General features: G+C 43.4%; 1 protein-coding gene across 2 annotated transcripts; it reads right to left on the bottom strand.

The window, feature by feature from the left end:
• Positions 1 to 953: 953 nt before the first annotated feature.
• C15H5orf47 (chromosome 15 C5orf47 homolog) lies at positions 954 to 13,578 on the bottom strand. Of its 2 annotated transcripts, XM_074551912.1 has the most exons (5): positions 12,613 to 13,578; positions 11,936 to 12,024; positions 10,346 to 10,448; positions 8,170 to 8,216; positions 958 to 7,789 (listed from the first exon to the last, which is right to left on the bottom strand). In XM_074551912.1, exons 1-5 carry the CDS (start codon positions 12,884 to 12,886, stop codon positions 7,763 to 7,765), a joined length of 540 nt encoding a protein of 179 aa, XP_074408013.1. In that variant the 5' UTR covers positions 12,887 to 13,578; the 3' UTR covers positions 958 to 7,762. The 2 variants fall into 2 exon arrangements, with proteins under 2 accessions (XP_074408014.1, XP_074408013.1); XM_074551913.1 differs by lacking the exon at positions 8,170 to 8,216 and having other exon boundaries at positions 954 to 7,789.
• Positions 13,579 to 14,359: the final 781 nt, after the last annotated feature.

Here is a 14,359-nt window from a genome sequence, read left to right as displayed (position 1 = left end):
TATTTTGGCAGAGTGAGGGGAAGTGCTGACTGCAGTGGTAGAGCTTGTTCACAGTACAGAGGGATGAGCTGAGAGGAAGGGAGTAGACAAGGGTAACTAAAACTACCTGCTGCTAACATCACCTTACACGGCCCATGAAAGATCCCGTTTCCAACAGTTTCACCAGTTTTTCATGCTTGGGTTGGAATTTTCTCTATCCCGTTTCTGCATCAGGCCAAAGTTGTACAGTAAATTTCACCCAAGAGGTTTTTTTCTGGGTTCCACAGTTACAACTTAACCTTGAACAACTTTTGCTTGGAGTGTTACAAATTTTTGGCAAAGGAAACATTGCATTGCAACTCCATGAAAATGGCATTGGGGTTTTCCACCTTTATCTGGTAATTACCAACTTGAGGGCTCTGTTGAAAAGCAAATTGATGTCTTTCATAGCTTTCAAATGCATCCTGTGATCTAAAAGCCAAATAATTTTCATTCACGTCAACACTGGCAATGAATATCCTGCTTAGCCAAAATATTACATTAATGACACCTAAGCTGCCGCTCTGACTTCAGAGAGGTCTTAAGCAACACTTCACAAACAAAAGATTTCATGATGTGAAATCTCCAGAGGCACCTGTGCAAATCCATGGAAACTGGGGTTGCATCATGAAAAAATAAGATTGCAAATAAGGTTACCTGCTTGTTCCACACCTCTACTCAGTTGAACTCACAGAGTTTAATATATTCACTTTTTTTGGTTATGCCTGAATACTCTTCATTGTAACCAACCTAAGGGGCGAGACAAATCCCTTTCCTTCTTGTGTATTGCTCCCACTGTAAAATACCTTTCCTGTAGCTGCAAATCTCCTGATAACTAAAACAAGAGCTCAGCTCAGCTGGAGATATTCCATGTGACCCAGAGAACCCAGCTCAGCATGGCCAGCACTGGCACCAGGAACCACTTTTCCCCCAAAGCCTTCTACTTCTGTGTGCCAGCAGCAAGAACCTGTGAAAAATGAGCAGATGCTGCTTTTACCTTTTGACTTTTCAGGGTGGAAGCACATTTTAAGCAACCTTTTTCACTGGCACCATCTGAGAATTTTGGCAGCATGGTGGAGGGAGATGAGCAGAGAGATCTCCAAAGCCTCCTTTGGAATTTCATCCAGTAACTTCCATTTCCTCCAATGAAACTGAACCAGCCCTGTGACTACTTTGGGTCAGTGTGACCCATTTCAGTTTGAAAATACTTCTTTGCAAAATCCCTCTCTCACAAAAAACAAACAAACAAACAAACAAACAAAGACACTACCAGGAGTACATTTCCTTAGCAGGAAGCTTCATGGCAGAAATAGATGTCTGAAGTTGCCAGCAAGAAGCTAAAAGTGAACATTCTGTAGGGACAACATTAAAGCAAGCCCAAGTGAGTATGAGAAATCAGAGTAACACACAGATTTTCTTACAGAGCCAATTCAGAGCCTGACATTTCCGCCCACACAGCACAGCTCAGTGACAGGCAATAAGACACAGCAGCAATATGAGCAACAGGAGACTCCAGAGGAATAAACAATATATTTCTTCTGTCAACAAAAATATATGCCTCTCTTTATTCCTTTCATAAGTCTCCCACAATTATTAATGCTCTGGGTTTGTGTGGCAGGGGGGCTGCAGGGGTGGCTGCTGGGAGAAGCTGCTGGAAGCTTCCCCCATGTCCCACAGAGTGGGTCCAAGGGGGTAACACCTCGGGAAAACAGATTTAAGAATGGGGGTAGAACTGCACAGCTGCAGGCACGAGAGAGGAGTGAGAATGTGAGAGAGGAACAGCTCTGCAGACATTCAGGATGAGGGGAAGGAGATGCTCCAGGTGCCAAAGCTGAGATCCCCCTGAAGCCCAAGGTGAAGCCCAAGTGAAGCTGAGCCCAGGAAGAAAGGAGGGTAACAGGGCTTGAGTATAAACATTTAATTTCATTGCAGCTTGTAAACAAAACATCAGTCACAGCACAGTTCAGCTTCTCCCCACTTCAAGCCTGAACACATAAATTAACTCCTCTTCAACGTTAATGAATATTATTCTACTCACTTGCTCCTTGATCTATGAAACACTTATTGTCTCACTTCATAAAATACATTTCCTGCACACCAAGCATTTTTCTCCATAGCGTTCCTGCTCATTAGTAGAAGGAACAATATTTTATCTGGTTTCATGTATTGAAAATCTGGGGCCAGGCTTTCAATGAAAGCACTGGAAAATGTGTGAACAGGAAGCAGAGGTTACTCAGAAGAGAAACAACAAAACTTAAAGGCACTGAGTGAGGACAAGTTTTCAGGAAGTCACAATAGTCATGACAGGGCAATCCTAGGAGTAACATCATCCACCTCAGACTGTTCTACCAAAAGATTGTGTTTGTTTCTCAAACTTTCACCAGAGTTCATGTCAAAATTAGTCCAATACAGCAGTGAAAACCAGGACAGTGTCCTTGTCCTTGGGAGATCACAGATGACTTAGCATCATACTCAAATTTTTTTACCCTTTCTGTAGGTGAAGGAATTTAAATACAAAGAGGTGTAAAAAGTGACCACATCTGTTCTGAGCTGGGTTTAACTACTTCTAGTCACTGCTGTGAGGAGTTCATCCATTCCACAGAGCTCCACCAGCACCACTGACTTCCTGTCACACACAGTAGGAACCAGAAAACAATCATACAGAACAGGGGAAAAAACTAAAAGCCATGTTAGTTTATTACTCATTTCAAAATCCAGGAGATTACAAAGATTCTGGAAGAGAGGGAACATTTGTCAGTGCCACCCTGAGCCTTCCTGCACATTTCTTTCAATCTGCCTCTGTTCCTCCTCAAGCAGGACTGCAATAAATCTCACACATTCCCAGCATGGAGGGATCCTGTCCTGACCCCTGGGAGATGACACAGATCAGATTTATTCACAGCCCAGCCCAGCAACATCCACAGCTCAGCTGAGGGCCTTGGATGAGACACAAATGTGGAGTCCAAATTTAGAGAAGGAAGAAGAAGAGATCCTCTCTCTAATCTGCTCCACATATTCAGCTCAAGAAACAGATAAAAGAGGTGCCACAGTCACTGGGAGGTCAAAGCACTCAGCATCTTCCAGGAGGTGATCACCTCCCTGGATCAAGGCATATTCCTTTTTCTCTTAGGGGCCTCCATAACTTTCCCTCAATAAAATGAAACTGCAGCTACCCACATTAATTTTCCCTAGGCTGAAGCTTTCAAATGTGAATTTTTCTGCCTCAGATCAGAGGGGCCTGATGCCATCACTAATGAGTGAGAAACTTCCAGTGAATATTTATTAAGAATTCACTGTGGCTTAATATACTTCAATAAAATTTCTTCTTTTCCTCCTAAAGTAAAACTCCTCTTAAACCATAGGTTCTCCTGCTGCTTCAGTTTGCTGGAAAGCCCATGATGTTAAACCCATCCTTGGTTGCTTTGGTTTTTATGCAAATTCCAACCATCAGAGTTATATAAGTGCTTATGCAATGAAAAGAAACATAATACACAAACCTGCCCATGTCACTGACAATTATTTACAAGAGCTATAAATCAAAGTTCTGTTCTGCTTTATATTTAAGGGCCTACAGCACAGGCAAAATGTCATATATGCCCAAAATTTCCTTTCACTCACTTCCCCTCCCAAAGAAAAAGAAAACTACAATTCAGCTGCCTGCTGAAGGCTATTCCTTAGTCAGAGCCCATGCAAAATTGTATTAGAAGCTTTGAAGTTAAAACATGAACATTGACTACCAGGGAGGGCCCTAAAGACAAAGACATTTACTGGATGTAAATGTTCAGTGAAGATAAAGGTCACCTTCTACTTTCCCAAAATCAAACCATGTTGGAAACTCCACATCCTGCTCTCAAGTTTTGCTTCTGAGCATGAAATCTTTTCATGGAAGGAACCAGCAGTGAAATATTATTAACCTTGGTGATTGATTATGTTGTAATGGCCAAGTTCTGATAACCTCAGAGGCCATGGGAGTCTCAGCAGAGCCTCAGCTGGTGGGACACAGGAATCTGATTCATCCCAGAGAATCAGATTCATCCAGAGCAGATGGGGCATGAGCAGAGGAGCTGCTGGGCAAGGCAAGCCTCCAGCCTGCAGGAAATGAGGTTTTATCTCAACTGGTGGTGGCTTCGGGCCAAATCAAGCAGGAAACCAACCCTTTTGAAAATGCCCACAAACTGGATATTCCCGGAAGGGTCACTTCAGAAACATCACCACACCATTCCCAAGTTCCCAAGGCTGCAGCTGATCGGTGACATCATCCCCAGCTGAAGGAGCTCCCAAAGCTGCCTGGCTCCTGTGCAGAGGGTGCTGAGGACACCCTGGCAAGGCTGCCCAGAGCCACAGCCCCACAGCAGGTGTTGTAGTGTGTTGTTAAGTTTCTTGTGTTATTCCCCCAATTGATGTATTGTTCTCTCCTATTATGTGTAAAATGGTTTCGTTCTCTCAGTTTTTCTCGCTAGTGCTAGAAAGGTGAGGGGATGAACTTCACAGAACTGACACTCCATGGAGACCAATAATCAAAAGGTAAAGGAGGTGTCCTGGGACCCCAGCCAGCCACCATCTCCAGAGAGGAGAAGGTTCTCGAAACCTGGGAGGAGAAAGGGGGTGATTGACTGGACCCAGGGAGGAAACAACTTTCACTTATAAGGGAAACCAGGGGAGGAGCAATTACACATCGGCAACTATGAATAGCGGTTACTATGGCAACTTAGCTGACAGGCTAGCAGTGGCGGGAAAAACTGGGGGGACGAAACCATTTTACACATAATAGGGGAGAACAATACATAAATTGGGGGAATAACACAAGAAACTTAACAACACACTACAACAAGCAGGGAGTGCAGGAGCTCCAGCAGTCCAGCCTCAGCCAAGCTCTCAGTGCTTCCAGCCATGGAAATCTCTGTGGAGCTCAGGCTCCCAGCACGTCCCAGCTTCACAGCCTTGGAAGGGGCAGCCCAGAGGCACCAGCTGGAGTTTGGAGCCTCCAGGCCCTGGACAGAGCACTCTGAGGCAGACTTGCCTGGGTTGAGCTGCTCCAGGAACCAGGCAAGAACTCCTCAAATGGGATAACTTCAACCAAAACATGTCAGGATGTTTTGTGCTATTTCCAGCTGAACTTGGACCAATTAATCTCCAGCTAGCATGGAACAGTGACACAAACCCCAAAGGCTTTACTCTCCACTGCTTACCTTTATCCAAAGTCTTTTGTATTTATGGCACATAGGGAAAAGAGATTATCCAGACCAGCTTTTGGATCATGAGATAAGTGTCTGACACCATTATTTACAAATAACAAATTCAGCAGCAATGCCTTTGGCTACTCTGTGTGCCTTGGCTGTTCCCTTCCAGTTCTGTATCCCAAGGAGCCTCCTCAGATCTCCTGGCAACTGTTCACAGAGCTGAGATGAAGAAATGTCAAACTTTGGGAACAAGCTGCAGTTTCTGTTCTGTATAGAAAGGTAAATTATGCACTGAGAGCAAGGCAAAGCAAAGGCAAAGTGTGACCTCTGTATTTGCACATCTGCTTCAGTTCACACTCCAAGGGAGATTTGTTATTAAAAACTTCAGGTAACTGAGCTGCATTTTGAAGAATGTGAAGGAGAAGCAGTGGTGCCCAGGAGCCAGAGCAGGACAGTGTGACACTTGCTCTTGGCTCTGCAGTGAAGATCAAAGTCTTCAGAGGAGAATCAGTTCTTTTCTGAATCTCTACTCTGTGATCCAGTGCCCTGAATGTCCCTTATTTACTTCTCACCCCTTTTACCAAAGAGGGTTTCAATGAAGTTTTTCATGTTTATCCAAACCTTTTTCTCTTTTGCATTTCACACTTAAAGGCTCACATGAATGAAAAAGGAATGCACAGAGGTCTGAGTGGATTGGGGTGGTGATCTGGTTTGCAGGCCCTTTTTTCAGCACTTTAACTGCTCTGATGACCTTTGTTCCCAACTGTACCTTTGAAATCTGGTCACTACAGCAGACAGCCAGACTTCCTTACCCAAAAAGTCAAAAATTGAACCTGAATCAGCAGTTTCTCCCCAGTGCAACAGCTGTTCTGGCCCAAAGTGATTTGAAAAATGTAAGAGCCTTTTTCAAAGTATTGCCAAATGAAAGTTCTGGATTAGTAGATCCCAACCAATTAATTATCTCATCACCACACAGAGCCTTTAGACTGAAGGAGGTACATAGGGATGATTTAAGGCCATACTTATCTTTTATAATTTCTTTTAAAACAGCCCCAAAGACAGAGGTCTGTATTTATCCAAAGAATCTTAATGTGTTGGCTAAACTTCAGGCAGAGATTTAGGTTAATGCACCTCATCTATCCTGTTAAAGTAGCAATTATGCATCTGGAAGAAAAGTGTTTCCAGGGCCCCTGAAGTCTGTGCCAGTAAAGCACCAACTGCAGCTGCAATTCACAAGAAAAGAAAAGTTAGAGAAACAGCTCTACAATTTACAAACCAGGATTATAAACTAAATATTCCCAATGTAAACATTTCATTGATAGAACTGAGGGGACGGGGAGATCATCTCATTTAGTAAAAAAAACCTCACCCCCCCCCAAAATCCCACATGTGACTCTAAACATGTGTTTTGAAAATAGCAAAGAACTATGACATTTTTGTTCTGCCAGAAAAATGATCACATCTTGATTGAATACTTTGCCTTCTCATTTCCTTTTCCAAGCTGAAATGTCAACTATTTTAAGTAAAATCCAAATATTACCCAACCACAAACCAGAAGAAAACCTTGCACCTGCAAAGGTGCATTCCAGTTCCACACTTGCAGCTTTACCATGAAGAAAACAGAGATGAAACCTTTCCAAGTGCTTTGCTGCCTAATGACACCATCACCAGCATGTTATTAAAGCTCAGCACTCTGACACTGCAGTCATTTTATCTGCAAACACCAAGACATTATGGCAGGAGAAAACAATCCTTTTATTGAAAGCAAGGAGCTCTCATTGTGACAGGTGAATGTTTTACTCCTCAGATGAACCCCATATACATAACTATTTTTATGCAGTTTTCATGTTCCATTTACACAATTTGCTGGCTTAAAAAGCTTTAACAGTCAATCAAGGGTTCAAGTATTAAGCTGCAGAACAGAAGGAAATTATATTGTGTTATTGAAGTCAGGTAGATAAACAACACCTCCCGATTGTGATGGTACCATTATGTGCCTCAGGATGAACAGAGAGAGAAAACATTCACCTGGTTTCATATTCCAAATACTTGCTGAGATTCATGTATAAATGGATGAAAGAACAGAGAGGGTTATTGTGTAATATTTTAATATCATAAAGGCAAATTTATGCAAACCAGGAAAAAAGGAAAGTGGGGTTTATGTCTTGTGTGGAGTTTTGCCTTACTGAATTTGTGTTTATTATTCTGACAAGCTACAAAAATAAAAGATATAAATATGGAGACAACAGTAAATGTGTATCTATTCTTTTGCAAGAAAACTGTCACAATATTATGCTCATTAAAAAGCTTTCTAAAACTAATAGCTCAGTGAAACACTAGACTTAATGGCTTGAGATAAATATCTTGCAACAGAGCTGTTTAAGCCACTGTAAAAACAAACCTCCTAAACAGCAGAAGCACAAACACCAAGCAAACAACAGAGAACCTGTGCTCCCTGAAGTCACTTTGCAGTCTTGCACTGACTCCAGGAAGAACTAGATCAAAATAAAAGCTTTCACTTTGCTTATATTTCCTTTGGGGCTGAATCTTCCTTTATTTCCTTGCTACACCCAGCCAAAGACGGACTCATCCTAGAGGAAAAAAGTGATAAAAGTGAGTTGGTACATTCCCATTAATATTAAAAAAAAAGGTCTCTATATCAAGTGGGGCAAATCAAGACTGTTCAGATTCTTCAGATTGTACTTTAGACCACCAGGGAAGGATTTAGCTCAAGAAGAAAAAGGCAAAAACCTCCCTTTGCCCTGGCAAAGCACAGAGCCCTCCCTGTGAGGATGGAGCTGCTGTGGCCCCAAATCTGAAACCTTGAAAATATTTGAGCTCAATGTCAGTAATACTTTAAAAAACAACTGCCACTTATTATAGTAACATTAAACAAGATCAGTGCATGCTTTTAATATCATTAATTTAATATTTTAGGGGGTTTTTGGCCTTTAATAGGTTGTCTACATACCCTGTCCAGGTATGCCCCATTCTGTGACCTCTGGGTCCTGTCAGAGCCTGCAGGAGAACATCAGGTGGAGGAAAATCATCATTTGCAGTCACATGGAATCTAATCTTAATTGCAACTTTCCAAGGAGTAAATAGGTAGCATTAAAATTCAAGTAGACTTTTGTTCTCTCAAAAAAAACCTATTTATAGAGGCAATAAAATGCAGCATTAATTTTCTAGATTTATTGATCTAGGGAAAATAAAAAAGAAGATAAAAATGAACCCAGTTTATTCAGACTTGTTGATCCCTATCTAAATAACTTCTAGAATGATTCCATTTGCTTCTTGATTAATGAAAAATTCAGATCAATAGAAGACTTATCTCCTAGATTTGATGTTGTGCAAAGTCTGCTAATTAGAAAGAAGGTATTAGAATTGATGGTTTTCACTGAAATAAGACTTAATAGGAAATTCTCAGTTAAAGCTCCTGAGAAAGGGGGTAAAATTACAATTAAGGATTGAGTAAGAGGGGAGGAGGAGGGATTTTGGTTGGTGAGGTTTTTCAAGTCACTGCAATTATATGTAAAGAAAATGCTCTTTCTCTAAAAGAAATGAGTGGCTGAAAAGGGGACAGGCCCTGTCTAGAAATCCAAGGTTAAACAGCACATGGTGATCCATCACAAACAGAAAAGCAGCCATTAGGGTAAGATGGCAAATCCACCCAGGAAATCATATACAAGCAGAATTTGGGTTTTTTTTTTCCTTACAATAACTTGAAATCTAATAACCTAGTAAAGATTTCTCCTCCTTTTTTCTTGATACTTGTTCTTCTTTTTCTTGAAATCAAACAGACAAATCCAGGAAGGTTTTTTTTTTAAAAAAATTCACTGTCCTATATATCCATGGATGTGTGAGTCTTCCACATAGATATATGTCCAACATATAAATTAATAGCTTTGCACACACACTTCTGCAATGATCTCAGCTCTGGGAGAAAGCACATGGAACAGCTTCCATGGGAGGAGAGATTTATTAGATTGGAACTTAGCACAGAAATATGACAGAGGCCAATGGAACCCTGAATATAAATATGAATAGCACATGATGAATAATTAATATAATGTCATAATTCCAGAATTAATCAGGAATTGGGTTTAAAGCCAACAGAAGAAGTGTTTTTGCACACAATGCAGAATATTTGCACAATAATTGCAGAAGAAGTTGTTGAAGCATATTCCAGTGGAATTTCTCCTCCTATTCAATAACATCCTCTGGAGTAGAGATTTCTGTTCTGAACCAGAATTGGACCTCTTTTCTCATGAAGAAGATTTTTGAGGGTGCATTTTCTTGCCACGTGTGTGGAAATTTAATCCAACATTTTACCAAATAAGACACTGCCTGGAATGGTCCTACATTTTGGGATTCACCCCAACATGCCCCCATGTGGAAAATTACCATCAGCACCAATGCAAGGGAAGAAAAAGTGCTGTGCCTGAAAGTGGCATTTTAAACTTGCCTGGTAGCTCTTCATGGATTAGTATATTCTTTTTCCTAATAATTCATCCAACTGTGAAGCCAGAAATTCCAATTCCATTTGTAAGCATACACTGTATTATCTTAAACTGTGCAGCAGCTACAATGCCTCTAATTGAAATTGGCTGAATGCAGAACACCAGTTTTAATTCCCAAGTCATTTTCCAGTAATGAAAGAGCTGCATTCAGGGCACAGAGTGAGAACATGTTCCATGGTTTTGTTAAATTGTGTTACAGCAACCTTTGGGGAGCATCTAATTTATTTATTGTATGTATGAAATCAACCACTATTTTCCTACGTGAAAAAATAAATTATTATTCATACAACTACTGCCTTGGACCCCTCTGTGAATAAGTTTAATTATGTATTTCACATGTTCAGAAAAACTTGCAGATGTTTGATGTGCATATCTTTAATGTCAGGCTTTAGCAAACACTTCCACCATCCTTCCTCCAAATTAACACATACAAGAACCTCCATGAAAAAAAAAGGGTTTTTTCCAAAAAGCTGGAAGTGCCTAAAGCATGGAACGAATTCCATTTGTGAGTTGTAAAACCTACTACCAAAAAAAACCAGCTGAAGGGACCTTAAATGTTGGGGTCTTCACTTGTATTAACAATTTGTTTTCCCTAGTAAAATAAAACATTAGCAATTAATTTCATACCTTCTCCATCCAACTGGCTGCAGGTCAACAGTCGACTTCTGAACCTTTCATTTTCCTCAAGCATTTTTGAAATCACTTTCCAGACCTTGTGCCAGACTTTGGACTGAAAGATAAAATGTGAAACATATAAGAAGTTTGCATTAAAACATCCATAGGGCAGAACTTTGAACTCCCCACAAGGACTATGAAGTGCAGCTGGGTTTTTCTGTTGAGGACTGGGAAAGAAGGGAAGAAGGAATGTGGGATATATGGAAGAATTACCTCTATTTATAAGTCAAAACCATAAATTCCTCCATGATTTTTCACATGAAATCTCCACCTCCTTTCTTGCCTAGAATTCTTGTGTTTACCCAGGACTTGAGAAGTGCCCTTCTAGATGAGCAAAGCTCATGAAAACATGTGTAGAGCCATTCAACTTTCTTCAAAGTCATCCAAAATGAGGGGCAATAAAAGATTGTGTAGTTTTCCAGGAGCAAAAAGTTTCCCATGTGAGAAACAGGTGTCCCTGCACATAGCAGGGAATGGAACTAGATGGTGTTTAAGGTTTCTTCCAACTCAAGCAGCAGCAAAACTGAGGCCCAAACTCAGATTCCAGAATAGCAATTCTCTTGCCTATCTCATATCAAATCCACATTAATTTGTTTATAGATGTTGAAAACCTTTATTTTAGAGGCATAAAGCTCTGTCTATAGTGGACACGTTTCAAACTTGTGCATTGGAAAGATTAAATTGGAATTGCGGACAAAAGCATTCAGGCAGAGGTGGCCTAACAAATAGAAATGGCTGTTGACACGCTGATGTTTGGACTTTTGCTGGACCTCATCTGAGAAACTTGTTTAAATCTAAAGATAATTCCTTTCTCGAGGACATTTATTGCTAAAACATTCTATATATTCCTCATGTTTTTGAAGACTATTCAATGCACCAGGAGAGCCATATTCCAGGATGTTATTAGCTGTTCCTCTGCAGTTGGTAGCATTTTGCTGTTTTTAAATCAAGTATCTACAACATGGCTCTGTTCTAGTCCAGCTGATTACTTGTACTTCACACATTACAGGATCTCATAATGAGTTACGGCTTAACAAATGTTCCTGTTAAAATTTCAGGCATTTGTCGAACTACTGAACAGGAACAGAAACACATTTGTGAAGCAGAAAGTAATTCTGCATTGCTCCAAGGATGGCGTTAATAGCTCGGGTTCCTGCCCTCGCTTATTTGTAACTCATGGGATTTCTTTGTTTAAAACATGAGAGGAAGAGGAGCTGCAGAGCTTTTCCCTGCTGGGTTTCACCCCAAGGTGTGCTGCACCCTGGCCCAAATCCAGCAAAGCATTTCAGTACAGGCTTTTTAAGTCAACACCATACTCTCATTTTTCAAGGTAAGCACATACTTAAGTGCTTTATTGAATAAGAGCCAGAATTTTAAAGCCTCCAGAGAGGGAAGATAATACCATTTTTTCTTTTCTGTAAGTAAGGTTTTCAGTAACAGGCTACCAATTCCATCTTTTAATCTCCCTCATGCTCTCACACACAGAGAACAAGCAGCTTTCTCAAATGCCAAGGCAGCTAATTGAGCTGCCACACTTTATACCTTTTTCTTCTTTCGTTTAATGACTTTATCAACGTTTCTTGAAGGGATGGGAAAGTCAAAGGCGTCAACCTTAGCCTCTTGAGGGTCACCTAGAAAGAGTTTAGAAAGCATTTTTTGAGTATTTAGAATATGTTCCTAAGGAAGGTGTTGGTCACTGGCACAGGTTGTCCGGAGAAGCTGTGGAAGTGTGCAAGACAGGCTGGATGGAGCTCTGGACAGCCTGGTCAAGCAGAAGGTGTCCATAGAAAGGGGGTGGAGCTGGATGATCTTTAAGGTCCCTCCCAACCCAAACCACTCTATGATTCCACAGAGATCCTTATTTCTGATCACCTCACAGGGTATCAATCCTTACATCCTGCAGCTTGTTCCCTTCTTCTTTACTCCATTATAACCATGGGGCAGGTGAGCATCTTTCAAACACCACAAAACAGGTTTCAAAACTACACAGCACCCACACATTAGACAACAGGCTTCTGAGAGCTTTTAATTCCCTCTCTTTCCCAAACTGGGCACTGCAATCGAGGTGTGCCAGTGCCCAGAACAGGGGAAGAATCACACCCCCCCCCACTCCTGGTTTTGCTGTTCCCGCTATTCCTGGTACAATTAAGACAACACTTGAGCCACCTCCAGCCCTCGGAGAACCCGACACAAGGGGGCTGTCCCGGGGTCTCACGTACCGCGGCTAGGGCGGCTGCCGGCTCTCGCCTCGCCGCCGCTCCCCTCTCTCCTCCCGCTGCCGCCCGGCCGGGGACTGAGCCCGGCCCGCGGCTCCGGGGCGGCCCTCGGGGCCCCAGGCCGGCCCGGGGGGCTCTGCCCGCGGCTCTGCCGCCAGCCACGGCCCAGGCGGATCACGGTGCCGCAGCGGTGCGAGCCGAAGCTGCTCGCATACACCAGCGGCACGGGCGGGCGGGAGCGGCGGCCGCGCTCCATCTGAGGCGGGGCCGCGGGCATGAGGGTATCGGGGCTGGGGGCTGTGAGGGTAACCGGGGATTGAGGCTTAGTGAGGAGAGGCGAGGGTCGGTGAGGGGAGCGGGAGCTGAGGGGAACCGGGGTCTGAGACTGAGGGGAATCGGGGGCTGAGAGGAGCCGCAGCTGAGGGGGCGGCGAGGGGAGACGAGGCTGAGGGGTGGTGAGGGCAGCGAGGGACAGAGGGGTCGGTGAGGCGAGCGGGGGCTGAGGGGAACCGGGGTCTGAGAGGAGCCGGGCTGGAGGCCTGTGAGAGGAACGGGGGATAGCTCAGTGAAAGGAGCCCAGGGCTGTGAGACAGCCGGGATTGAGAGGGCAGCGAGGGATTGATGAAAGGAGCTGGGGACTGAGGGGAGCCGGGGACTGAGGGGCTGCATGTCCCCCTGTCCCTGGGTCAGTGCTAGAGTTTAGCACACATTGCGGCTGCCCGAAGCCATGTATTGATATATTATATGCAAGTTATTGATCTGTTTGTACCAGTGGTAAGGGGGCTCCGTGCTGAAGGTTGTTTGATGTCGTTTGTCTCTACAGCGGGGGAACCCTGGGCATCCCTTTGGTGCGGGTGCTCCTGCAGTACCTGCACTGATACAGGGATTTCCTCTCCAAACTGTGCACCCGCTCCAGCCATGTGCAGAACAATAATGAAACATCAAATACCTTTTTGTCCTTTAGGCAGCAACAGATGTGTGACACTGACAGGATGCCTGGCAGGTCAGTCCAGCCCACGCAGATGCTCTTGGTCCCGTTGTAGCCATGGGTTTGTTGGGTATGGATGGTGACAACTGGCATTCTCAAACCATGAAGAACTCAAGTCATAGAATCATGGAATGGTTTGTGTTGGAAGAAACCTTAAACACCATCAAGTTCCATTCCCTGCCATGAGCAGGGACACCTTCCACTGTCCCAAGTTGCTCCAAGCCCCATCCAGCCTGTCTTGAACACTTCCATGGATGGGGCAGCCACAGCTTCTCTGGGTACCCTGTGCCAGGACCTCACAGGGAAAAATTTACGTCAAGTCCCACTGATGTTTTCTTTGTCACTAAAATACTGCTCCAGATTACTTCCCAGAGTTCAGTTTGCAAATTAGAAATAAAAAATTTTATGAAAATACCTATTTTTCCTAATTGTTTCAGCAGCACTGGCAGCATGAATGGTGTTACCCTCTGGAATGGATGCAAAGCAAACCGTGGTCATTCCCCAGGCTTTGAAGAGGCTGAGGGTCCCTGTGTGTGTGTTCAGAGAAGGGAATGGAGCTGGGAAAGGGTCTGGAGGAGCTGAGGGAGCTGGGAAGGGGCTCAGCCTGGAGAAAAGGAGGCTCAGGGTGGAACTTCTGGCTCTGCACAACTCCTGACAGGAGGGGATAGCTGGGTGGGCATCCAGGATGAGAGGGAACGGCCTCAGGCTGGGCCAGGGCAGGCTCAGGGTGGGCACAGCAGGAACTTCCCCATGGAAAGGGGG

Source organism: Zonotrichia albicollis, chromosome 15 (genome assembly GCF_047830755.1).
Source record: "Zonotrichia albicollis isolate bZonAlb1 chromosome 15, bZonAlb1.hap1, whole genome shotgun sequence".
NCBI lineage: Eukaryota > Metazoa > Chordata > Aves > Passeriformes > Passerellidae > Zonotrichia > Zonotrichia albicollis.
Note: the sequence above shows the minus strand (reverse complement) of the source record. Positions and strands in the feature narration are given on the sequence as shown.

Coding starts and splice junctions, on each gene's coding strand:
- C15H5orf47 (XM_074551912.1), bottom strand. CDS start 12,886: ATGCCCGCGGCCCCGCCTCAGATGGAGCGCGGCCGCCGCTCCCGCCCG. Junction 10,449..11,935: donor TTAAACGAAAGAAGAAAAAG/GTATAAAGTGTG, acceptor TTTATCTTTCAG/TCCAAAGTCTGGCACAAGGT. Junction 8,217..10,345: donor CAGCCAGTTGGATGGAGAAG/GTATGAAATTAA, acceptor GTTCTCCTGCAG/GCTCTGACAGGACCCAGAGG.